At 45.1% G+C, this 27,330-nt stretch overlaps 1 protein-coding gene across 1 annotated transcript; it reads right to left on the bottom strand.

The window, feature by feature from the left end:
* Nucleotides 1–1,582: 1,582 nt before the first annotated feature.
* Nucleotides 1,583–26,543, bottom strand: TSEN15 (tRNA splicing endonuclease subunit 15). Its single transcript, XM_034780030.1, has 4 exons — nucleotides 26,405–26,543; nucleotides 23,804–23,885; nucleotides 21,985–22,120; nucleotides 1,583–1,959 (listed from the first exon to the last, which is right to left on the bottom strand). The coding sequence occupies exons 1-4, from the start codon at nucleotides 26,510–26,512 to the stop codon at nucleotides 1,755–1,757; spliced, it is 531 nt and encodes a 176-aa protein (XP_034635921.1). The 5' UTR covers nucleotides 26,513–26,543; the 3' UTR covers nucleotides 1,583–1,754.
* Between the last annotated feature and the right edge of the window lie 787 nt (nucleotides 26,544–27,330).

The following is a 27,330-nucleotide window of genomic DNA, read 5'->3' as shown; positions in this document are numbered from 1 at the left end:
GTCCTACTGAGGAGGGATTAAAGATTTTAACTATCATTTCATTCTGAGCCTGAATTTGGATCCTCCCCCGTTCCTGAACCTATCAAAAACGGGCCTTTTGCTTGAAATTTTCCATGTGTAGGCTTTGACCCTAGGTGAATTTTTACATGTACTTTAAAAGCCATTTCTGAGATATGGAACTTGCATTAGAAAGCCAAAAATTCCAAGTTAAGGTTAAACTTGAAGAAAACTACTGAATGAAAGCATAGAAAATTCCCATGGAAGTACTACCAACAATTTAACTTTGTTCCCCTTCCCCTATAACCAGCTGAAACATCATTCAGGCAACTAGTTTAACCCATAGAGGCTCCATTGGAGATATAAATGATGTGGGTTACACTCACATTGGGGGCCCCATTATACTAGGTGCTGTTTAAATACATAGGAGGACATGGTCCCTACCCCTAGGAGGTAATGGTCAGACGGTGTTGAGAGTGGCTGACTGGTGCATCAATTGGCACACCAGCTGCAGCAGTCTATGTGGTACAGAAAAAATGTGTAATTAGTAGCTCCTAGGCATTGTCTTCAGCTTCAAAAGACTCTAAAGATTAGCCAATTAAAAATAGGTAATAGAACCCCTATTTAAAATGGGGTAACTGAGGCAAGAAAATAAGGAACCATTCACACAGAAAAATTTACTGTGTTGAGAGATCATGTTATAACACAAAAGGTGTCTGAATTTCTCATAAAATGGTTTGTTTTTGGCTGCGTAGACAGGGCCGGACACAGTTAACACATTACTGAACCCTTGATCTTCAATCTGCTTCCTCTCCCATTTTCATTCACATGGGTAACAAACCCATGTGTTTAATTTTGTCATATAGTAAGCTAGTCCTCCAAGTATCTACTGACATGTACATTTGCTTATGTAGATTGGACCTTAGTGACTGGCCACTATGGTTAGATTGCAGGAGTCGCTGAACCTTATCTTGGGCCAATGGTTCTCAACCTATTTAGCGTTGTGGGCTGCATCCAATACTATCTGTATGGCCCTGAGGATGTCACATGGGCTGCAGCTCTGTTCTGACTGGGCCGCAAGTTGAGAACCACTGTCTTGGGCTTTAATGACGGGTCCATGCCTTGTTCTAGTAGCCTTAGGAATCATCATAGTCATTATAGTGATGTCATTTTTCCAGTTGCAAAACATTTAAACCAAAAGAAAATATTCCTGGACAAAACCTACTCTATTTTGCTTTAAATATAGCAGTAAGAGGCCAAAAAGGTGAAATTTATATTTTAAATGCTCTTGGTGCCATGAGTAGGACAAATCACTGTCTTTTTAACTTACGCAGAAGTGTGTGTTTGAAAACCTTCACTCCAACCACACTACACTAAAGAACAGCTTATTTTATTTAAATATTTACCTTTAAAACTTATGCCATAGGTCTGACTTTGTTCAGTCTTTCCATTACCACAAATGTAGGTGTGTTTGTGAAGAAGGGACAAACTTTGAAAACTTCTGCTTCTCAAAAAAAAAAAAAAAAAAAAAAACGGAGGAGGACATAACATGCCTTGTATAAAAGTCAGGTCCTTGAAACATGTTACATATCATTTTATTTTGAAGCATGCTCAAGAAATCCGAGTTCTCCAGAGCAAGTGAAGATTTGCAAAGCAGCAGTTAAGCCATTGTACTTTTTAATTTACACACACAAATTACTGAATTTGTTTAGATTTGAAAATTAGGGGCCAAGAAACAGTTCCTCTTTGTCTCGAAGTCATCTCAAAAGCTTCCTTCTTTTCTTTCTCCACTGTTTATTGTCCATGTCTTCAGTATCATCAGGAGGGTCTGGCATTATGAAACCATCTGTCAGCTTATAATAGACTACTGTGGAATCTGACTCAACTATAGCCAGGATAACTGACAGTGGGGAATCTGTTTCATCTTGTGGAATACATGCTTTCTTCATGATCTCTCTGAGCCTGAAAAAAAAGATAGTCAGTTAGGAATCTATTCACAATCATTTCAACATAGCATCAAGCTAAAAACTGCAATATCACTTATTTCCCAGGATTTATAGGGTTGAGGACATCCCAGCCAGTAAATCGTGAACACTTCTGCTGTCCAGTGAATTCTCTACCTTTAAAGGACCTTCCCACAGATGCACTGCAGAGGCAACACTGCTTATTGCCTAATGGATACCACCATCCTGCTTAGAGAACCCATTTCTCCCTGCAGCAGAAAGCTAAGAGAGCAGGAAAGAGGAACAGTGGGAACAAAGCATTACATTTTCAACATAGTGCTCTCTCTTTTATCAGCTGTGCTTAGGCTTTTCTGTTTACAAAGCTTTCAGAGCCTATAGTATTTCATTTAACTTATCCTTAAAGTTACTAGAGCCATGATCCATTATAAAAAGTCATTTTTATGCTGTAAAGCACATGACTATTTGCCTTCAGTACACATGCATGTTCAACACAGTGATTAGCATTAGTTCAGGTAAGCGCTAAAATCCTATGATCCAGTCCCACTAGTCAGCCCTGTTAGGGGTTATATTTCTGGAGCTAAATGCATTTAAATGTCTGAGGAAAAGTTAGCCTTCATTTTGATTTTAAAATTCTCCAGTTGCACAGACCCCTGTTGGAACTGGATTCATCAATATATTAACAGGTAGTGCCCTCACTTATATACAGTACATACCAGCTGACTACATTGCCACCTTATTAACCATTTATAGATGGTAGCGCTGAGGGGCCCCATCCAAGATTGAGGGCCAAATTGTGCCAGACACGGTACACACACGAGACAGCCTCTGAACTGAAAAGCTTCCACTCTAAATAGACGAGATGGACAAAGTATGAAATGGAGCATTATCTCCATCTTACACATGGGTGAACTGAGGCACAGAGAAATTGAGTGAGTCTGTGACAGCCAGAAAAATGAAGTCAGATCTCCTGCCACCCAACCCAGTCCATTATCCTCAAAGGTAGCTTTCAGGGAGAGGAAGACAAATAGTTTACTAACACTCACTGTCAACTACTTTCTGCTTCCTATTTTTTAAATCCAGGAAAACACACAGAGAAGAAATGCTTCCATCTCAGTTCATTTTAGGAATAATATGTTGACTATTTACTTGTCTACTAATTGAATCAAGGGTCCCAGGGATGGGGTGGGGGAAGGAAGGTCATTTTAGGATCCAAAAATCAAGCACAAATCTACAGGGCTCTAAGAGAAACTGTTTAGTCCAACAGAGTTGAGGACGTTAGAGCGGTGACATGTAACGGGTAAGAGTGCATAATGGCTTAAATCAGCGGTTCTCAAACTGTGGATCAGGACCCCAAAGTGTCACAACCCCCTTTGCAATGAAGTTTGAGAACCCCTGACTTAAATGATTGATGTGGCAACATCTGTACATGACATCACTGAAAACCATCTTGTTTTCTAATAAGCCTTGTGTGGAGAGTTTGTCCATGATATTGCTACAGAGCCTACCTGTCCCTACAGCAGGCCTGCACAACTCGTAAAGCGGCGAGGGCCATATTACTCCAAAGAAAATAGCTGAGGGCCGAAACCTCCTGGCCCCGCCGAAACCCGCCCCCCCGCCCCCCCCCCCCCCCCCCCCAGCACCGCCCAGCCCCCCCAAAACAACCCGCCCCACCCCAGCGCCGCCTGCCCCGTGGGAAAAAACCCTCCTTCCCCAGCGCTGCCCTCCTGAAACAGCGGTATTGAACTTTGGTAATATGTTATAGCTGGCCCCTAAGGTAGTATAATTAAGGTAAAAGAAAAATGTCTTTTTGCTAGAAGTAGAATAAGATCTTCCCCCGCCCCCACTTTGTAATCAATTGCCCTGTTGAATGAATGAGGTGTGAATGAGGAAGGCGTGGAAGGCAGGCACCTCTAGACAGCTGCAACCCTTGGAGAGAGGAAGGGAGCCAGGCCAGATCAGTAGAATAGGTCAGCCACCGACTCGCCACTTGCATCCTCAGCCCCCCACCGCCCCGGCTCACCTACTCAGCCCCCTGCCACTGCCCCCCCACCACTGCCTCCTCCCTTACCCGCTGCTTGCCTACTCACCGCCTGCGGGCCGCACAGTGAGCCCACGCAGGCCGCATGCAGCCCCTGGGCCTAGGGTGACCAGACAGCAAGTGTGAAAAATCAGGATGGGGGTGGGGGGTAATAGGAGCCTATATAAGAAAAAGACCCAAAAATCGGGACTGTCCCTATAAAATCGGGACATCTGGTCACCCTGCCTGGGCCGCATGTTGTGCAGGCCTGCCCTACAGTATGCATACGCCCCCATCACTTGATGTACCTTTGAGTCCCCTCCTCCCCCAAGAGATGTAGATCCTGCAAGTTAGACACTGGCTCAAAATGAGTGTTTCCAAATGCATCTGTTCTCAAGCTCCAATTATCTTCCAAATAGGAAGTGGCAGAGGATAAAGCAGCAGCCTGGAAGCCCAAATGATGTTTTAAGCACATGATCTTCCCAGTGCTCTATTAGCAGTCTCAGAGTTTTGCAGAAATCAGTCATACTTCAGTTTCACTAAAGAAGAAAAACAAAGATTTCCTTGCAGGTTTTACGGTTGGGCCCCACGCACAGAAGGTGTCATGCAAAGGGAGGCCTGCCAGCCATTTCACACAGCAAAGACATTTAAATGATCATAAGCCATATTTTCACACTCATGTGTTACTACAGATGCTACTGGTGACAAAGCAGAGATCAGCTACGCAAGGAGATGCTGTATGTGTAGGGCAGAAGGGGACTGCCTCCAAAATGCTTAAAGATCAAATACCTTAAATGAGCTCTCCTACCCCTATATGTTAGTACTATTTTGATTGCCAAGTGGTTTTCAGTTTGGGATCTCCCTGCCAGGGTGCATGGTGGTGCAGCTGTATATCATTGGCCCAGGGACACCAGCTAAAGTGCTGATGTCAAGCACAGTTCGGCATGTAGGGGGAAAATACCCAGCCCTCACTCCAGATTGAATTGCTCATTTTTTTTTAACCTAGAGGCAGCTCATTTATGATTTGAAGTGGGTTGGAGCATGCGGAAATAGGGTCCACTACAAGTGACACCTTCAGAACTGCAGGGTTCTGCTCTTCTCTGGCCTTCCACAGCGTGATGAGCAATTTTCCATACGACATACCAAACGGCCGTAGGGAGGGGTGACAAGTGTCCTTTTCACAGAAGCACACTGAATAATAAAAAGTGTGTGAGCGAAGAGTGTTCTAGAGCTAAGGAAGGATTCTATGGGGTCTCCCTGGCATCCTCAACACTATAATTTTGCACATAACAGCAAGTGCCCCATTCTCTCATCTTTGCTGCAGACATGTGCCCTAAAAGTAGTGCACAACTCAGGAAACTGCCCTGCCAATTAAGAATTCAACAGCAGGTCAGAAGGTAGACAGAGGCCTGGTCTGCTCTACAGAGTTAGGTGGACACAAAGGCAGGCTACATCAACCTATGTAAATGTCTACACTAAAATTTTGCTCCTGACAACATAACTGCCCCACTACGCCAACTTAATAACTCCAACTCCATGAGAGGCAGAGTCAATGTTGATGTCGTTAGGTCAACGCAGTGTAGACACCAACTGTTACTGGCTTTCAGAAGCCATCCCCAATGCTCCACACTTGACAGTACAGTCGGTACAAGTGCTCCTGGTGAAGACACGCACCGCCAACACAAGGACTGTAGTGAGGACATGCAAAAGCAATTTAACTACTGCGGTGGCTGTATGCTGACAGAACTTAGGTTAACATAATTTTGTAGTGTCCAGAGTCCTATTAGAGAAATACCAGCCCATGCAGGATGGTGGTAGTGCCCATCTGCTGCAAGAGGGATTTCAAGACCCATGAAATTTAAACTCATACTCATTTTAAGAGTAGCCCTGGGACTAGATTGAAGCATGTGCTGTTGGTTGGAGTGGTCTTTACTTACCTCCAAACACAGAAGGAGCTCCTTACTGTTTATTCTTGAGTAGTCTGAATTATTTAAAATTAGACTAGACAATCCATGGGCCTGTCTCCATCTAACTCCTTAGGGAGGATATTTCTCATCCTAATAGGCCTTAGCGTTAGCCCTCCCGATTGTCTAACACCTCCTTTGCTCAATTTCATGACATTTTCAGCATCTGGGCCATTCTTCAACACAATCAATATTACCAGACAAACCATTTTCAATCATGGTTTAAGATGCTCCAGGGGGACCCATCGCTGGAACAGGTCATTTTCCTAATGCAGACAGGGCCAAAAGGAGCTTGTTGAATCTTGTGGAAGATACAGTGTATAGCAACTAGATGGAATGCAATGCAGCACTGTTGGAGATTATCTTGAGGAGAGCTTTAAAAAGGAATCAGTCCCAGGAATTCAGGAAGTCTGCAGACATGTGTTTCCTGTTTCCCTTTCAAGGCATCATTATTGGGATCACATACAGCATTTCTGATTAAGTTCCTTTTCAGCCATTGTCATTCATAAGAGCGGTAGGAAGATAATTAGACTGCAATAGATGTTTATCTGGATTTGCACTGTGAATTTGATGTACATCAGATCTGCAATGAACAAAGAGACTGATAAACACTGCACTGTTTTTTTTAATAATGTAGATACAACAAAAAGGATTTTCTATTTCAAAAGGATCGTTGGCCCTAAGTAAAGAAATGCCAAAAACTGACGCAGCCCCTCTCCAGATGTCCTCTCTGCATTTTGGCCTTCTGAAATATTACTAGATATTTGTTTGCCAGATCTGGCAGAGCTAATAAGCCTTCACTTCAATAACTTAAGAGCCTATGAAAAGATAGCAGTATGAACTAGTCCACTTATTCAAAGAACATGACTACAGCTTAGATAATAGAAAAAGGCAAACCACTACGTCCTGTTAAGGTTTCACTGATATGAGGGGTTTCTGCTCCTATAAACATCTCTAACTGAAACTACTTGTATACAGATGGCCTTTTCTTCTAGGAAAAGTAGAATATTAGCAGCATAGGGGATAAAGGAGCTCAATTATCCACAGCAGAGCCTATGGTGGTACAGGCTTCCGCCTGTAGGTCTTCCAATGTGCCTCCAACTTCACTTGAAAAACCACACCCCAGATTGAAAGCATAGCTCAGTACCTGTATCCAGTTCATTCTCAACGCCTGCTGGGAAGATTCACAGGTTTTAATGCTAGAAAGGTCCATTATCATAATCTATTCAGACCTTTTGCACAATACTGGCCAGAGAACGTCACCCAGGAACTTCATAGGCGGGGAACTGTTTCCCATATTTGCACTTTGCTTATCTCCCATGTCCTTCTCCTCTAATGGAAAGAGCAAAGAGTAGTCCCAACTTAATTTTCTCTTAATAGCCAGAAATGGTTCTTCCCCAAGGATTGTTGACAGGTGCTCAAGATATAGCCTGATCTCTCTCCAGGGCCCAGTAACATTAAACAGTTCTTTAAGAATTAAATTCTGGAGTATTCCCCCCGCTTACCCCATCAGAACAGTTCCAACTGCCTCCATTCCTCAACATTCTCAGCAGCAGCAGCGACCAGTCTTGTGAAGTACTGAGCAGCCTCAAATATTGTTCCCAGTGAGACTGAAGGAAACCGAGGATGCTCAGTTCCTCAAGACAAGGTCCCAAACTTCAAAGCTAATGGTTTAATTCCTTAGTGCTGAATCCTGCATTGCTTATTCGGGTACTCAGTGTGATTCAGTGTGATGCTGTTGCAAAAAAAGCAAACATGATTCTGGGATGCATTAACAGGTGTGTTGTGAGCAAGACATGAGAAGTCATTCTTCCACTCTACTCTGCTCTGGTTAGGCCTCAGCTGGAGTATTGTGTCCAGTTCTGGGCGCCGCATTTTAAAAAAGATGTGGAGAAATTGGAAAGGGTCTGTAGTGAGTCGGTGTGGCTCCCCTCCTGTCCAGAAGAGGGAGCCCACGTGCCGGCACCAGAGTGGGTGGGACCACCACCCCCTGTCCCCGCCCCCCGGAAGTCAAGGGGCGGGACAGGAAGTATAAAGGCCGGCCGCCAGAGCTCAGTTGGCGGCCAGCCACCACAGGGAGCAGACGTGCGGCCGGGAGCTCCCGGCCAGGAGACCGTCGAAGACCCTAGCTGGCCTGAGCTACCCCGGGCCCGCTACGAGGAGGGGCCGCCGGAGCCCGTTCACGCCCGCTACTGGGAGAATCCCTGGGAGCCTCACCCCACCAACCCCGAGGGTGAGACTGTACCCGAACCCCTCCGCCCCTGCTGCTACCCAGAGGAGCCGCCTGAGGACCGTTGGCCTGACTTCCCGGCAGAGCTACCGGACCTGCCACCGAGCCCCGGCCCAGAGGAGCCCATGCAGGTGGACTGGCCTGAGCCCGGCGCGACGAGCGAGGTAGGATCTGAGGGGGATCACGGAAGTGGCCCGGGGATAGCCGACCCCGGTCCGGCTGCAACTGAATGTGAGCCTATGTCAGTGTGTTGCGGTCTGGATACCCCACTGACCAGCAGCGGCAGCAACCGCTGTTAGGGCCCCGGGCTGGAACGCAGTGGAGTGGGTGGGCCTGCGTTCCCCCCTGCCACCCCCACTCACGGGTGGCAGGCATCCCCCTCACCCGACACTCGGCTACAGCAAGCCTAGGCGTGCCTTGCGTGGGCTTTGAACTATTTGCTCGCTCAGCCCCTGTAAACAAGGGCCTGAGCTTACCTGTGTTGGCCCGCCCTGATCCAGGGCCTGGCCTCTGAACTAGTTGCTCGCTCAGCCCCTGCAAACAAGGGCCTGAGCTTAACTGTGTTGGCCCCGCCCTGATCCAGGGCCGGGGCTTTGAACTGTTTCCTCGCTCAGCCCCTGCAAACCCGGGCCTGAGCCAACCGTGTTTGCCCCGCCCTGATCCAGGGCCTGGGCTTTGAACTCTTTGCTCGCTCAGCCCCTGCAGTCAAGGGCCTGAGCTTTAACTGTGGCTGCTCCGACTCTGCACTAAAGAGCCGGAGTTCCGGGACTAACTGACTACTTGTTCCCACAGCAGTGAGTCGGTGTGGCTCCCCTCCTGTCCAGAAGGGTCGAGCCCCGGCTAGGACCTACTACAGGGTCCAAAGAAGAGCAACAAGAATGATTAAAGGTCTTGAGAACATGACCTATGAGGGAAGGCTGAGAGAACTGGGTTTGTTTAGTTTGGAAAAGAGAAGACTGAGAGGGGACATGATAGCAGTTTTCAGGTATATAAAAGGGTGTCATAAGGAGGAGGGAGAGAACTTGTTCACCTTAGCCTCTAAGGATAGAACCAGAAACAATGGGTTTAAACTGCAGCAAGGGAGGTCTAGGTTGGACATTAGGAAAAAGTTCCTAACTGTCAGGGTGGTTAAACACTGGAACAAATTGCCTAGGGAGGTTGTGGAATCTCCGTCTCTGGAGATATTTAAGAGTAGGTTAGATAAATGTCTATTAGGGATGGTCTAGGCAGTATTTGGTCCTGCCATGCGGGCAGGGGACTGGACTCGATGACCTCTCGAGGTCCCTTCCAGTCCTAGAATCTATGAATCTACTCCAAGAAATGATCCATCCCCCAGGACCAACAGGAACCAGAATGTTGACTACTCTACTATTTTAATCTGAACCAGTGCCAGAAGGCGGTCTTCATTTCCACTATATTCCTGATTCCCCCTTTCTCACCCATCAGTCATCATACAGCCTGGGTGTTACAATATCCAGTCTTTCCATATTTACTGATTACACGAGTATACATCAGTATCAATGGTACAATGCTGATGGCATGCACTGTGTATAGCTGGTCATTACCTACAGCTATGATTTCTCATTGTTATCTTCTTCAAAGGACATAAGAGTTAACAGACCCGGTGCACTGGGCTTCAGTCTTCAGATATCCTGGCTGTTTTGGACCAAATTCTTCTCCCAAAAACAAAGCTCACCTAGTTCTAGGACACACAAGTTACTTGCATAATGACAGATGTTGTAAAGGAACACAGAAATTCCAACTCATTAAAGTTAACGTAACAGTCTGACAGAAGTTGTAAGCCAATCACCTCTCTCCAATGGAGCTGTAGAAGTACCCTTTGCCAACCTCGTTTTTAACTTTAAAGGGGCTCAATATAATCTACTACCAGAGTTCAATAAGATGTAGCCTAAAAGTGCAAAGCCAATAGAGCTGTGGTTAACCTGCAGCAAGAGGGGGTTTGAATTTTTTGCTCTTTATGAGCAACTTTAGCTGGTGGCTGTTGTCGTCACTGTTGACATGTCAACATTAAAAGCTCCAACATCAGACTTGTATACCAAACTTAACTCACGATGGGGACATTCTGTGATGGTTTTTGAATAAGTCAGAATCATAGATCATGACTTCTGTTTTTCTCTACAGCATGCATTGTACTAATAAACTCCACTTATTAGATTAGTGAATGCTGTCTTGTAAATGAAGCACATACACAATAGCAAAATCATTGCAGTGTTTTACCCCATCTTGCCAAAATGAAATTGTGCACTACAATACATAATTAACTTGTGCCTGAGGCTCCAGAATAGCCCTGTTCATCCAGAGGTTCAGCGACAACAGATACCCTTACACATGCCACCTTCAAGGGATTCATGCCAGTGACTGCCTAGTAAAACTGAAAGGCAGTTGGAGCCCCAAGAGAGCTTATAGAACAATCAAGCATTTGTGCTGCTGGGAGCACAGTGAGAAGTCTGCTGAGCTAAAATATCCTGCAAGCTTTTTTTAAAAATAAAATAAAATAAAGAAAAGTCATTGAATGTTGAACAGAGGCTGCTAAGGTTTGGGGTTTCACCAGCAACAGATCTCCATCTTCAATAGAAGCACTAGGATGGGAAAAATCCAAGGACAGAAAAACTAGGAGAAACTGAAGCACTGCAAGAGTGAAGATGTACTGAAAATTCACTCTAATGCAAATAATCGCACAAAGCAATAAAGATAATCCCCCAAATGACATCAGTGTTTCTTGTAAAAGAGGTGTTTCCCCTCTTCTTAGATTTAAGGGACCAAATTTTCAGGGTAACTTAAACTCTGCTTTTAAAATTCATGCCTGTGACTTTGCATGCTCACAGCAAACCAGATCCTGCTCCTATTGAGGTCAGCATGACCAGAAGTAGGCCCTAAATTTGCACACAAACCCCCCTATCCAACTATACTTTCAATCTACTTTGTACAAGATTAATTGGATTTCATCATGAAAAAGATATTGCTATACAAAATACCACATTTAACAGTTTACATTTCTAAACCACCTATCCCAGCAGAGGATCTTAGGGTATGTCTACGCTGCAGTTAAACACCCATGACTGGTCCATGCCTGTTGACTCAAGCTAAGGAGCTGTTTAATTGTGGTGTAGATGTTCAGGCTTGGGCTGCAGCCCGAGTTCTAGGATCCTGCGAGGTGGGAGAGTCCCAGAGCTTGGGCTGCAGTGTAGACATACCCTTAAAGGGCTTTGAACTAAGCCCAACACCTGTGAAGTAGATATTCTCTCCATTTTATAGAACCATCAACTGAGGTTACATGGCAGTCGCAGGAGTACTATCCAGATCTCAATTCCCAATCACGAATTATAGCCAATAGGCCATACTCCTCTGCTTAACAGTTTACCCAAAACAACACTCATGCTGCAACCCAGTCCTTTGATCACTAACCAGTAAGTACCCAAAATAAAGAGACACCATTGATTTTTTTCAATTCCACATGTGTGTGAAAATATTTTATCTATTGTCATTACAAGTAAGAGACAAAATCCTCATCACTGAGGTTAGACAAAGTATTTCCCCAGCTCGCGTATGTGACAGCACTTTGCATTCAGCACAGTTTCTATTGTCACGTGGGTCTTTCACACATTAGGAAAACACGGTAGTAAAATCACAAATAGCAGGGGAGGCTCACGTGTCATCACACAACAGATACTAGTCCCTTCATTTAACGCATAGACATGACAGTGATGGGCATGATTCTGAATAGAAGGGGCAGGTATAATGCCTGAGACTATTTTAAAACTCATTTAATGCTAATTAGATTTCAAGTTAACAGTGTCCTTTTGGAGGGCAGGGTGGAGTGTGCATGCTCTCTCTTTTTGGAGGGGGAGGGCCAGAGAAAGAAGCAGTAGACTCCAGGCAACTGAAGAATTGCTTAGCTGCCCAAGCCATATTCAGGGAAATCCTCAAAAGAGCAGGACAGACCTTACAGGAATCTGGACATGGGCAACCAGTGCAACAAGCCAAAGAGGGAGGTGAAGATAAAGTTTATTTCTATTAAATTCTCTTTGCAAAAAATGTCTGAAAAGCAAAGACAAAACACTGAGTGCCGTGAGCAGTTTGTAATAAATGGTATAGGGCTCCAGTTAGCTGAAATGAGCCATAACCTTTCCATGCCATGCAAGCTGTAGGTTTTGAATCTATCCTTTATAGCGCCTGGATGAATAATTCAGCAGAAGCTTGACCAAACTGAACAGCTTCCTCCCCCTCCAAGCATGTGAAGAGGCAAGTCAGGGCTGGAGAATTAATGTATGTTAGTCTCTGTACACAGAAATCAACACTTCACCCAAACTTCTGCTGGAAACAAGAGTCCCCTTACTCACGATAACCAACGGAAAAGTTCTCTACAGTATTGCAGTCAGTGCAGCAGAGCATCCAGCCAGGCAAGCAAGTATTACGCCAAACACTGCTCCCAGATGCCTGCCTTGAAACCGGAGAGATGGATAGACCTTGGGCCAGTGTGTGTGTGAAAAGTCAGCCCTTCCAATCCCAGGCACTATGCCCTTGATCCAGCTTTGGCTTTCAAATTTGGGTAAAATGAGGCAACAGAGGAAGGTTAAATTCACATATGATAAAAATAGTCATTGTCCTTATTTATTTGGGCATAAGCTTTCGTGAGTAAAAACCTCACTTCTTCGGATGCATCCGAAGAAGTGAGGTTTTTACTCACGAAAGCTTATGCCCAAATAAATAAGGACAATGACTATTTTTATCATATGTGAATTTAACCTTCCTCTGTTGCCTCATTTTACCCAAATTTGAAAGCCAAAGCTGGATCAAGGGCATAGTGCCTGGGATTGGAAGGGCTGACTTTTCACACACACACTGGCCCAAGGTCTATCCATCTCTCCGGTTTCAAGGCAGGCATCTGGGAGCAGTGTTTGGCGTAATACTTGCTTGCCTGGCTGGATGCTCTGCTGCACTGACTGCAATACTGTAGAGAACTTTTCCGTTGGTTATCGTGAGTAAGGGGACTCTTGTNTATCAGGGGGTAGCCGTGTTAGTCTGTATCTACAAAAACAACAAAGAGTCTGGTGGCACCTTAAAGACTAACAGATTTATTTGGGCATAAGCTTTCGTGAGTAAAAACCTCAATTCTTCGGATGCATCCGAAGAAGTGAGGTTTTTACTCACGAAAGCTTATGCCCAAATAAATCTGTTAGTCTTTAAGGTGCCACCAGACTCTTTGTTGTTTTTGTAGATACAGACTAACACGGCTACCCCCTGATAATTGTCCTTATTGCACACAATAAAAAGTCACTCTCCTTATTTTGGCATAGGATCCTGCAGGGGAGTCTACAAGTCTGTTTTTAACATTTAATATTTAAGACTAATTGACTTCAGAGACCTCCCTCTCCCCCTCTAAGAAATAACTAGACTTCTGTAATCTGTATTAGACTATAGCAACTTAATTCACTTGTGTTCATAGTGGTATAAATAGTAATTACTGACTTATTTTTAACAACTTTCTATTTTGATGCTAACCAACTTACCAGTTTCAGGAAATTTAATATTTGAAAAAGCAGCAAAGAGTCCTGTGGCACGGCTTGCCGCCCCAGGCACGCGCTTGGTGCACTGGTGCCTGGAGCCGCCCCTGTCTGCTTGAAACCCAAACAGTACGATACTAACAACCTGAGAGGGAAACTGGCTTCATTGATTTTTACGGTCCAAGATTATATGTAAAAAGTTAACAAAGGGAAGTGACAAATCACTTTTAATAATAAAAGACTTGTTCGGTTATAAATGTGTTTGTCACCTTAAAAAATAACATTCTATAAAGTCTGAAAAAAAATCAGAGCTTTTAACAATACCCACAAGATTCAGGCACCAGTCCTGCAAACACTTACGCTCATGCCAGTAGTTTCATTGACTTCACAGGAACTAGCTGTGCTTAAATGATTTACTGGGCTGGGGCCTTAATTCTGGAACACTTTAAGAACATAAGAACGGCCATACTTGGTCAGACCAAAGGTCCATCTAGCCCAATATCCTGTCTTCTGACAGTGCCAATGCCAGGTGCCCCAGAGGAAATGAATAAAACAGGTAATCATCAAGTGATCCATCCCCTGTCATACATTCCCAGCTTCTGGCAAACAGAGGCTAGGGACACCGTCCCTGCCCATCCTGGCTAATAGCCATTGATGGACCTATCCTCCATGAACTTATCCAGTTATTTTTTGAACCCTGTTATAGTCTCTGGTAAGAAGTTCCACAGGTTGACTGTGCGTTGTGTGAAAAAATACTTGCTTTTGTTTGTTTTAAACCTGCTGCCTATTAATTTCATTTGGTGGCCCCTAGTTCTTTTGTTATAAGTAGTAGTAAATAACACTTCCTTATTTACTTTTCTCCACACCAGTCATGGTTTTATAGACCTCTATCATATCACCCCTTAGTCGTCTCTTTTCCAAGCTGAAAAGTCCCAGTCTTATTAATCTCTCCTCATATGGCAGCCATTCCATACCCCTAATCATTTTTGTTGCCCTTTTCCAAGTCTAATTTATCTTTTTTGAGATGGGGCAACCACATCTGCACACAGTATTCAAGATGTACCATGGACTTATATAGAGGCAATATGATATTTTGTCTTATTATTTATCCCTTTCTTAATGATTCCCAACACCAACATTCTGTTCACTTTATTGACTGCAGCTGCCCATTGAGTGGATGTTTTCAGAGAACTATCCACAATGATTCCAAGATCATTCTTGAGTGGTAACAGCTAATTTAGACCTCCTCATTTTATATTATAGTTGGGATTATGTTTTCCAATGTGCATTATTTTGCATTTATCAACACTGAATTTCATCTGCCATTTTGTTGCCCGGTCCCCCAGTTTTATGAGATCCTTTTGTAGCTCTTCGTAGTCTGCTTGGGACTTAACTATCTTGAGAAGTTTTATATCATCTACAAATTTTGCCACCTCAGTGTTTACCACTTTTTCCAGATAATTTATGAATATGTTAGTACTGGGCCCAGTACTATTTACCTCTTTCCATTCTGAAAACTGACCATTTATTCCTACTCTTTGTTTCCTATCTTTTAACCGGTTACCAATCCATGAGAGGACCTTCCCTCTTATCCCAGGACTGCTTACTTTGCTTAAGAGTCTTTGGTGAGGGACCTTGTCAAAGGCTTTCTGAAAATCTAAATACACTATATCCACTGGATCCCCCTTGTCCTTATGCTTGGTGACCCCCTCAAAGAATTCTAATAGATTGGTGAGGCATGATTTCCCTATACAAAAACCATGTTGACTATTCCCCAACAAATTATGTTCATCTATGTGTCTGACAATTTTGTTCTTTATTATAGTTTCAACCACTTTGCCCGGTACTGAAGTCAGGCTTACCAGCCTGTAATTGCCGGGGTCTTCCCTGGAACCCTTTAAAAAAATTGGCATCACATTAGCTATCCTCCAGTCATTTGGTACAGAAGCTGATTTAAATGATAGGTTACAGATGACAGTTAGTAGTCCTGCAATTTCACATCTGAGTTCCTTCAGAACTCTTGGGTAAATACCATCTGGTCCTGGTGACTTATTACTGTTTAGTTTATCAATTTGTTCCAAAACCTCTTCTAATGACACCTCAATCTGGGACAGTTCCTCAGTTTTGTCACCTAAAAAGAATGGCTCAAGTTTGGGAATCTCCCTCACATCCTCAACCATGAAGACCGATGCAAAGAATTCATTTAGTTTTTCTGCAATGGCCTTATAGTCCTTGAGTGCTCCTTTATCATCTCGATCATCCAGTAGCCCCACTGGTTGTTTAGCAGGCTTTCTGCTTCTGATGTACTTAAAATTTTTTGCTATTACTTTTTGAGTCGTTGGCTAGCTGTTCTTCAAATTCTTTTCTGGCCTTCCTAATTATATTTTTACACTTCATTTGCCAGAGTTTATGCTCCTTTCTATTTTCCTCACTAGGATTTAACTTCCACTTTTTAAAGGATGACTTTTTGCCTCTCATTGCTTCTTTTACTTTGTTGTTTAGCCACAGTGGCTCTTTTTTGGTTCTCTTACTATGTTTTTTAATTTGGGGTATACATTTAAGTTGAGCCTTTATTATGGTGTCTTTAAAAAGTTTCCATGCAGCTTGCAGGGATTTTACTTTTGGTGCTGTACCTTTTAATTTCTGTTTAACTAACCTCATTTTTGCGTAGTTCCCCTTTCTGAAATTAAATGCTACAGTGTTGGGCTGCTGTGGTGTTTTCCCTGCCACAGGGATGTTACATTTAATTTGACAAGTAGACACTCAAGACGTAATACGCTGGTGGACACAGCTGTCTGTCTGCGATAAATAGGGAACATGGCAGAGCCAAGGGACCACATGGGCTAAAATCCACAGGTTCTTCTCAGATACATAAACAAGACTGATCTTTCCTACTACTGTGCAAATCACTGTTCAATTCAGCAGGGCTAAAAACAGGCTCTCCACATCCCAGCAAGGTATTTTTGATTGGAGGGTGGAACAAGACAGAAAGAAGCAGAATCTTGTTCTATAGGTACTGTGACAAAGTTCCTCCTCTATCTTGGTGGGTCCTGCGCTTATTGGCGGATTTTCTTGCCTCAGAGATTCTCCATGTGGGTTGGGGAACAGCCCAGAGACCTTCCCCTCTGGAAGAACCCACAGTCCAGGTCAATTGGGAGGTTTGGGGGGAACCCGGGCCTGCCCTCTACTCCGGGTTCCAGCCCAAGGCCCCGTGGACTGCAGCTGCCTATAGTGCCTCCTGTAACAGCTGCATGACAGCTACAACTCCCTGGGCTACTTCCCCATGGCCTCCTCCAAACACCTTCCTTATTCTCACCACAGGACCTTCCTCCTGGTGTCTGATAACGCTTGTGCTCCTCAGTCCTCCAGCACCCTCTCACTCTCAGCTCCTTGCGCCTCTTGCTCCCAGCTCCTCACACTCACACCACAAACTGAAGTGAGCCCTTTTAAAACCCAGGTGCCCTGATTAGCCTGCCTTAATTGATTCTAGCAGCTTCTTCTTAATTGGCTCCAGGCGTCCTAATTAGCCTGCCTGCCTTAACTGGTTCTAGCAGGTTCCTGATTACTCTAGTGCAGCCCCTGCTCTGGTCACTCAGGGAACAGAAAACTACTCATCCAGTGACCAGTATATTTTCCCTCTACCAGACTCCTGTACCCCACTGGTCTGGGTCTGTCACAGTATTTACTCACAGAAGCCTCAGTAAGCTCAATTTTAAGCATTCAGACAGTGGGCCCATCCTCTCCAAATACAGCCCCAAGTCTTCTTGGCTTGTGTAAGAAGATTAGCTTTTGAAATGCAGTAAATTTGATTAGATCCCACTTCCACTGAAGTCAATAGTTTTGCCACTGACTTCAACAGGAGTAGTATTGAGTTCTTTAAGGGTACATCTACACTACCCACCGGATCGGCGGGCAGCGATCGATCTATCGGGGATCGATTTATCGCGAGTAGTGTAGACACGATAAATCGATCCCCGATCGCTCTCCCGTCGACTGCTGAATTCCAGCTCGGCGAGAGGCGGAAGCAAAGTTGACGGGGGAGCCGCAGCAGTTGACCCCACGCCGTGAGGACGCAAGGTAAGTCAAACTAAGATGCGTAGCTGAAGTCGACGTTATTCTCGTAGCTGAAGTTGCGTATCTTAGGTTGATCCCCTGCTCCTCCATCCCCAGTATAGACCAGGGGTAAGTCATTGGGTTCCATGCAGTTACAGGGAGGTAACTTGGAGCAGCTTGCAGGAATGTGGCCTTAGTTTCTAAGGAGTACTGCTTTACCTTATGAAATTATTTCAATTAACGCCATAAACTTGATAACATGAGAAAATGAAGTCCTCTAAAATTCAGTATCAAATCCCCAAAATAAGGTTTAAGATGCTGCTCAGAATTTTAGCTTAAAAAAAAAAATCATCCAATTTTATCATTCATGTTATTTCTTTTACTAGTGACTCCCACTGCACCGTCAACATGGCTCCTTTAAAGACTCACTCCTCCAGTGACTGAGTCAGCCAAAGAAGCTGCTCTGTGCCTAAACATCTGCGGATGCAGAACTGCTTTGGCCACTGGCAAGTACCTTTTCAAGTGGCTTTGAGAGGGAGGTCACCACTCCAGCAACCCCTACCTGCTCCAAGACCTGATTCTTATAGATTAAGTAAGTGAACAACAGCCATTTGCTACCTTCTTTTTATTTAGCTTATCATTTCCAGGCTCAGTTAGCTATAGTGCCAGTACACTTTAATCAACAATTTAAACCATGGTTTCAGCACTAACACAAGACAAGGTTAGCTCATTAAACTGACAGTCAGAACAAGGGATCAGCATTATTGCAAACTGCTGCATTTCCAACCAGCTTTACAATTCACTTTATTGTTTTGCATATAGAAAAGTCATTTTCAAAGAGTGACATTTGGGATACTTACAGATTAATTATTTACAGCCCTTACACACAGCATTACCTTTTGCTCCATGTACAGTAACTCCTCACTTAACGTTGTAGTTACGTTCCTGAAAAATGCTACTTTAAGTGAAACGATGTTAAGCTAATCCAATTTCCCCATAAGATTTAATATAAATAGGGGGGGTTAGGTTCCAGGGAATTTTTTTTCACCAGACAAAAGACTATACACACACACACACACACACACACACAGAGTAGAAGTTTTAAACAAACAATTTAATACTGTACACAGCAATGATGGTTGTGAAGCTTGGTTGAGGTGATGGAGTCAGAGGGTGAAAGAGGGTGGGATATTTCCCAGGGAATGCCTTACTGCTAAATGACGAACTAGCACTCGGCTGAGCCCTCAAGGGTTAACGCATTGTTGTTAACATAGCCTCACACTCTACAAGGCAGCACAAATGGAGGTAGAGGCAGAGCGAGACAGAGATATACACCGTGTGTGAGTGAGAGATGCACATTGCCCCTTTAAGTATGCTGACTCCACTCTAAGTACATTGCCTTTTTAAGTAGATCAGCAAGTTGAGACAGCAGCTGCTGCCAGCAAGCTCCCTCCGTCCTGAGACCTGTTGTGTCCCCACTGCTCTATAGAGATGGGGAGGGGGCCACCCTCACATTAGCCCCTCACTTCCCCCACTGCACAGCAAGCAGGAGGCTCCCGGGAGCAGCTCCAAGGCAGAGGGCAGGAGCAGCACATGGCAGTGGGGGGAGGGGCAGCTGAACTACAGGCAACTGATAGCCTGCTGGGTGGCTGCCGCACAGGGAACTTAGGGGAGCTGATGGGGGGGGGCTGCTGGTCCACCCTGGTTCCAAGCCCCCACCAGCTAGCTCCAACGGGCTGCTCTTTCTGCAAGCGGAGGACAAAACAGGTGGCTGCCAAACAACGTTATATGGGAGCATTGCGCAACTTTAAACGAGCATGTTCTCTAATTGATCAGCAATGTAACAACATTAACTGGGACGACTTTAAGTGAGGAGTTACTGTACCCCAGAAACAATCCTCTGGATTCTCGCTGCTCAGTGTCAGCAAGAGGGGGCAGGCATTCTCACTGGTAAGATGTGCCTGTGAAATTCCATCCCCAAGGATGCACTTGTTGGACTTTTCCTGTGGCTGTTTACAGAATTCAGGTCATTCTATTTGGCTCCTTTTGATGGTGACCATTGAGACACCAGTCACTGTATACTGAAGACATCAAGAATCATGTATCTACATTGTGTTCAGCAGTATCCATACCATTCTCCTGCCAGATATCAGCAATGGCTATTAAACCAGCATTAGGGACAGGCATACGCACAGCTTTAATGGAGTCATCTGTAAGTGGAGAACTGTATTCAGCCAGAACACATTTTAGTGACAACGTACTCTATATATTTACTCAATAGCAAAAGCTGGTCACAAACTGTACTTTTAATCAATGTAATGCATTCACTCTAACAGTCAACCATCCTTCCAGTAAAAGATTTCATCCACACTGATGCCAGAAACAGAGCAAACAGTGCCACCACAGTACAAACAAATTCAGAAAGTCCATGAATGAAAAGTCCAATGGGACACAAAGATGGGTTACAAATGTTGTGCTGTATTTCCCTGCAATAAAATACATGTTAGGACACAGAATTGCAGACACCTGCCCACCCACAGGGAGGAAAAGGTTTCCACTTCCAGTAGAATCCCACCAACACGTAGGAAACAAGAGACAGCATGCAGAAAACAACTACAGTGAGAAAAGCCAATATCCTAGTTTGCTACCTAACTACCCACATCCATTTTGGGTCTATCTCCAACCCCAAAACTGTGAGAGAAATCCCTCCCCACAGAAAATGATCAACACCTTCACAAGAAGCGGAACAGTAGCAAATACTTTGTCTCCCAGCTTTTCTTTCAATAGCTTTGTGATTATATAGCAGAGCAGCATCATGCCATCTGACAATATCGTTTTGTAATATTTCTTTTTAAAACCATATCCATAATAGCCAAATGATTGGTTTGTTGAATAGTAATTGAAAAATCTTATTAATTTACAACTAGAAAACTTCCAACCACATAACTAGTTGCCATAGTACAGATTTCCTGCCATAGATTTATTGCTGCTGAAGAGATACCCACAGGATAACCTACTACACATTTACTATTGGAATGCAAGGTTGTTTGCTTCAGACAAGTCTGTCATCTATAAAATCACTGGAATATGTAAATGTGCCGAAAAAGACATTCACAGAGCATGCATATAAATGAAGTTCACTGTACATCAAGTGCAATTAACTGTGTGATCTGTTAGCAGCTCCCCTGACATCACAGTAATAAATGACCAAAGTGACAATTAGCGCCCTGCAAATCTGAGGATATCCACTTTATATCCGTGGACCATGTATGCAGATCGGATGCGGATACAAATGTTGTATCCATGCAGGGCTTTAGATAAACAGTTCCTTAGAGGTGTCATAGGATAGGATATCAGGCATGGGGGCAGAGGAAGAGAAAGAAGATAGCCATTATCAGATGGGGAAGAATACTGTACATTTTACCTAACCATTAGAACACATCCAAAACATAAAAAAAGTTGGATCTGAACAGAATTTCTTTTTAAAGTAACCCCGAAAACACTTTCCATTACAAAACCCATGTCATTAGAAAAGCACATCTTTCTTGTTTTTCCTTCCTTGAGCACCACAAGAAATTGTATGTATAGCTGTGAAAGTAAGGGTTTATAGAGCACTTTCCAACATAGATCTAATGCAAAAGCATAGCTCTGAAAACGCAGTTATATATAACTGTTTTCAGCCTGTAAAAGCAAATTTTCAGACAGACAGTGGCCAGGATTATATTTAAATTAAAAAAAAATACAGAGTCCATTCCTGTGATTCAGTAACTAACAAAAGCAGTAGAAAATAAGCATTTTTCATCATCTTCAAGGTACTTCAAAAGAATTATCCATATAAACTCCATTAGAGGTGATCACCATGAATACTTCAGATAGGTCTATAAATAGTACAAAACATTTTTTAATGGACACACAGCCAATTGCTGTTGAAATCGTTACATTGCAGGGTTATGATTTCAAGGGAGGAAAAGGCAAAAGAAACTGATCAGGCTAAAGGAAAAAAATCCCAGCCTCATAATGTTCCTAATACTAGAAATAACTCAGCTCATGTGTTCAAATTTGTTTTTCCTCTGCCCCCCATTTTTTTGGGGGGGAGGGTCGTCTTTTTGTTTGGCAGAGAATGTTTTTCTAAAGCTTTATAGGAGTTATTAGCTGCCCTATCAATATTTACATTCTCTATTTTTTTTTTCTTTCTGGTAATTCAGCACCAAATACTCTGGAATCACTTGCTCACCTCTGATGAGTGAATGACATGTGGACAGGTGTTGGCACCACAACCTGTAAATTCTCAGCTTCTCTCTCACGCCCACGGAGACATACGAGCTGGAGTTCTGCTAGTCCAATGCATGTCACATCATGCCAGTTTTTACCTGAAAATAAAAGAGAGGGACCAAAGCACAACACACAGGTCTCTCTCTGGTTGCATCATAAAGGAGAGTATACATTTGGGAAGAAAGTCAACTTATTGTGGTCTTTATTTTTCCCCCTATGTAAAGCATAGGTGACAACTTCTGCTGGCGCCAGTGGGTGCTCGACCCCCCTCTCCCCTCAGCTCCACCCTGACTCCACCCCTGCCCCACCCCCATTCCAACCCCTTCCCCAAAGTCCCCGCCCCCACTCTACCCCCTCCCTGTCCCTATTGGACTCCTTCCCCAAATCCCCACCCTGGTCCCGCCTCTTCCCCGCCTCCTCCCCTGAACGCGCCGTGTTCCTGCTCCTCCCACCCGGAGCTTGTTACGCCGTGAAACAGCTGTTTTGCGGCAGCAAGCGTTGGGAGCTAGGGGGAGAAGCGGGGACACGGTGCACTCAGGGGAGGAGGCGGAGGCGAGGACGGGAAGGGGAGCTTGGCTGCCAGTGGGTGCAGAGCACCCACTAATTTTTCCCCATGGGTGCTCCAGCCACGGAGCACCCACAGAGTCGGCACCTATGATGCAAAGTATTCCCCATAAGACACAAAGTTTTCCCAGTCAAGTGCCAACTATTTGCTTGTGAACAATTCTTTAATAAAACAGCAACAGGGGACTAAAGGCCAGGTCCTCAGCTGCAGTGGTTCTCAACCTTTCCAGGCTACTGTACCCCTTTCAGGAGTCAGAGTTGTCTTGCTTAACTCAAGTTTCACCTCACTTAAAAACTAGGGTTTCGGCTTCAGCCCTGCATGGTGCGTCTTGGGCTTCAGCTTTCTGCCCTGGGCCCCAGCAAGTCTAACACTGGCCCTGGCAACTCCATTAAAATGAACTCGCTCACAGTTTGAGAACTGCTGATGTAGTCTATAGAACAGTGACAAGTCATTGCCTGTATGAAATTTTAGTTTATACTGACTTTGCTAACTCTTTTTATGTAGCCTGTGTTGTAAAATTAGTTAAACATCTAAATGAGTTGATGTACCTCATAGAAGATGTCTGCGTACACCCAGGGGTATGCATTCCACTGCTTGAGAACCACTGCTCTGCTGGTGTAAATCAGCATAGCTCTGCTGACTTCAGCAGTACTATGATGGGGGCCAGAACTTTCTCTGGTGTAACTCAAGTATTTGTTTTTCAAAAACAAAAAAATCCATGCATCTCTTTTCACAGTTCTCTTAAGTGTAAGATTTTAACCTGGTATCAACCCAAATTTGAAAAATATTAAGATACTGAGAAAGTGGGTGATAACAGCTAGAATAGTGATAACACAGCAGATCTCAATCCCTTCAGGCAGGGAAATAAAGTTAAAAAATGTTTATTCAGGATTGCTGTAATTGCATTAATATAATAGCATTCACTCAAACAATGATCAATCATTTGCTTTGGAGAGATATAATTAATGATGGCAGGTCTGAACAAACTCATGGGCCAAAATTTACATTTTACATTTTCCTCAATACCTGAAACACTCAATACCACTCACACGCGCCTTGTTCAGTGTAGCTGATTACTGTGCTAAATTTTGGGATACCGAGAGCATGGAATGGGTGCTACTAGCACGTAGGTCTTCAAAAATCAGAGTACATGTGTTAGTTTATTTGATATCCCAGATTGCTCAGCCTCGCAAGAAAAATACTTTCACTGATTTACCTTCTAAAAGATCCAAGTAAACTAAGAACGCAGCATATACTTGAGTGCTGTCAGCCACATCCAATGACATCATCTCTGTGAGCTGAAACCAACATGTAACAGCAATCAAAGAATGCAGAGCAGAAGCCAAATTGGTACAGATAAATAAAACCTTTCAAAAGAGCATGAGAAAGTATGGAGCCTGTTTAAAGAACTGCTATTAAGATTCAGAAAGATTAAACATCAATAAATATACTGACCTCTTAAAATATTTTAAAGTTATATTTCCGCATGGCCCAGATAAAAAGGTATTAAAAGAATCTTGACTGTTTCTGGAACAGAGCTGTTTTTGTGGAGAAAGATTCTGAGTTTCATCTATTTCTGCTACAGTACATAAACATGGACATACTGAGTCGGGCCAATGGTCCATCTGGCCCAGTGTCCTGTTTTCTGACAGTGGCCAGTGCCATATGCTTCAGCAGGGCAATTATCGAGTGATTCGTCCCCTATCGTCCAGTCTCAGCTTCTGGCTGTCAGAGGTTTAGGGACACCCAGAGCATAGGGATGCATCCCCAACCATCTTGCCGTTGATGGACTTATCCTCCAAGAATTTATCTCATTCTTTTTTGAATCCAGTTATACTTCTGACCTTCAGAACATTCCCTGTACAGGTTGTGCAAAGAAATACTTCCTTATGTTTATTTTAAACCTGCTGCCTATTAATTTCACTGGGAGACCCTGGTTCTTATGTTACAAGAAGGAGTAAATAACATGCTAATACTCTTCAACAGCTCTGATTATAAAATGTAAGATAAGGTCTCTCCATATGCTAAACTCTTAAGAAGTTTATTACATTAAAATCACATTAATCCATCAAGTTCCTCTTCCAACAAAGAGACTTAGCAGTTTGACTAATCCAAGGAAGAGTAACAGGAGACTCATTATTTATATAGCTCTGTTGGCGTGCATGGGGCCTATGGTGCTTTACAGACATCCAAGATGACAAAGGTCAGTGTCATAAGGAATTTACAATCAGTGCTTTTCAGGGCAGAAATTATGCTCTTTTAAAAAGTTTCCTGTGAAACACCATTCAAATTAATAATATACAAATAAGTAATGAAAAGAGATCAGATAAGGGGAGCATAAAATCTCTGTTTACCTAGTCATGTTACTATCTCTGTGTGTCTGTCTAGACTCTAGGTCAGGGGTGGGCAAACTACAGCCCGTGGACAAGATCCGGCCCTCCTCGAGCTCCTGCTGGGGAGCAGGGTCAGAGGCCGTTCCACATGGCTCCTGGAAGCAGTGGCATAGCCCCTCTCCGGCTCCTATGCGTAAGGACAGCCAGGGGGCTCCAGCTCTGCACGCTACCCCCGCCCCAAGCGCTGCCCCCGCAGCTTCCATTGGCCGTAAACTGCAGCCAATGGGAACTGCAGGGACAGCGCCTGCAGTCGGGACACAGCGCAGAGCTGCCTGGCCGCACCTCCTTATAGGAGCCAGAGCGGGGACATGCCGCTACTTCCGGGAGCCGCTTGAGGTAAGCGCCGCCCGGAGCCTGCACCCCTGAGCCTCCCCACATGCCCCAACCCCAGCCCTGATCCCCCTCCTGCCCTCCGAACCCTTTGGTCCCAGCCCAGAGCATCCTCCTACACCCCAAACTCATCCCCAGCCCCACCCCAGAGCCTGCACCCCCAGACGAAGTCCTCATCCCCCCCCCACCCAGAGCCCCTTTCCGCACCCTGAATTCCTAATTTCTGGCCCCAGCCCAGAGCCCGCACCCCCAACCAGAACCCTCTCACACCCAAACCCCAATTTTGTGAGCATTCATGGCCTCCCATACAATTTCTATTCCCAGATGTGGCCCTCGGGCCAAAAAGTTTGCCCACCCCTGCTCTAGGTTTTGATCTTAATGCTCACAGTTTGACACATTATTGTAGTTGGGTACTCCTTTTCTCCTTCCTCCCTAAAGAAAGGTAGCTCACAAGTTGTTTTTTGTTTATTTCCTGGATGTGTTTTTTTCAATGGTGAGGCTGAGAGTGAGAAAAAAGATTAGTGGTGAAAAGTTACCACCGGACACTGAGATCGAATTTGTCAGCTTGAAATATTCCTTCAAGAACTCAAGCAAAACTTCTTGGGAAATTTGCAGAAACCCTCTATTCAATCTTCGTTTTCAAATAAGGCTTTTAGCAGCTTAAGATAAATTAACAGGTATACGTGAGACAAGATTCACGCTAAAGATATTATTTAAATAAGTGAAGATATCGTATTTTATTTTGTATTGTCTTGGCTACAGACCTCAACTGTCAAACCATAAATGCACAACCAGGACCCCAATAACTCAGTTACCACACGCGGGATCCAGCTGTCAACAGCTGGGGGAGCACCCAGTCCGGACAGCTTCGCTCTCCTTCACGTGGGGGGCCGGGCCATGCAGCACCGAGGAGCCACCCGGCTGGGCGGGGGCTTGTGTGGGCCCCACCGCGGCGGGACCCGGACACCCCAAGCCTGGCTGCACAGCGGGGCCCGCTCCTCGGCTCCTGCCGCGGGGAGCAGCCTTGGGACGGCGGGGAGCGCGCTCTGCGGGGCCCCTGTAAGGTCCGCCCCGGGGACCGACCCCCCACCTACCTTAGGGTGAGTCGCCATCCAGTTGCCGCAGGGCGACCCCCGGGGCCGAGGCTCCTGTTCCCGGCCGCTCGGGGGAGTGCCCGGAGCCGCGCAGCCCGGCTCATCCATGCGGCTCCTGCGTGCAGCGCGGCTTCGCTCCGGGCGGAGCACTGCACTAAGTGCTCCGGCCGGGGACAAGCCAGCGCCCTATAGTTCCGAGCTACAGTTCCTGCAGACCCCCTGCTCCCCGGGCGTGTCCCCACCGTGCCCGCAGCGGCTCCTGTGAGCCAGGCAAACTCAGGACACGCTGCACCCGGCTGCCAGTTCTGGAACCAGGTGTGCAGCTGCCCTAGGGTTGCCAACCCTCCAGGTTTGGCCTGGAGTCTCCAGGAAGTAAAAATTAAAGATTATGTCATGTGATGAAACCTCCAGGAATCTGTCCATCCAAAATTGCCAACCTTAAGTTGCTCTGTCCCATCAGAGCTGTCACTCTCTGCATCTGTCACTGTTCACCCATCCCTCTTCCCCCGACCCCTTTAGCAACCCACCTCTTCCTCTCTCTCCATCCCACTGTCTATCCAAGGGGTGGGCATCTGGGTGGGGAAATTGCATGCAGTGCCATGAATGTAGGGCTGAGGCAGGGGTTTGGGTGCGGGAGAGAGTGCAGGATGCAGCAGGGGGTGGGGGGTGCCGGAAGGGGCTCAGGGCAGGGGGTTGGGGTGCAAGGTGTGGCAGGGGGCTCAGGGCAGGGAGTTGGGGGCTCAGGGCAGGGGGTTGTGGTGTGGCAGGGGGCTCCGGGCAGGGGGTTGGGGTGCAGAAGGGGTGTGGGGTGTGGCAGGGGGCTCAGGGCAGGCGGTTGGGGTGCAGGCTCCAGCCCCACACTGCTTACTTGGAGCGGCTCTGGGGTGGCAGCGGTGCACAGCAGAGCTAAGACAGGCTCCCTGCCT

Source organism: Trachemys scripta, chromosome 8, assembly GCF_013100865.1.
Source record: "Trachemys scripta elegans isolate TJP31775 chromosome 8, CAS_Tse_1.0, whole genome shotgun sequence".
Taxonomy (NCBI): Eukaryota; Metazoa; Chordata; order Testudines; family Emydidae; genus Trachemys; species Trachemys scripta.
This window is presented reverse-complemented; position numbering and strand designations above follow the sequence as displayed.

What these genes read in the sequence shown, in the direction of transcription:
- TSEN15 (XM_034780030.1), bottom strand. Translation starts at nt 26,512, where the DNA reads ATGGATGAGCCGGGCTGCGCGGCTCCGGGCACTCCCCCGAGCGGCCGG. An exon ending in GGATGGCGACTCACCCTAAG is followed by an intron (nt 23,886 to 26,404) that starts GTAGGTGGGGGG and finishes TGTTGGTTTCAG; the next exon opens with CTCACAGAGATGATGTCATT. An exon ending in TTACTTGGATCTTTTAGAAG is followed by an intron (nt 22,121 to 23,803) that starts GTAAATCAGTGA and finishes TTTTATTTTCAG; the next exon opens with GTAAAAACTGGCATGATGTG.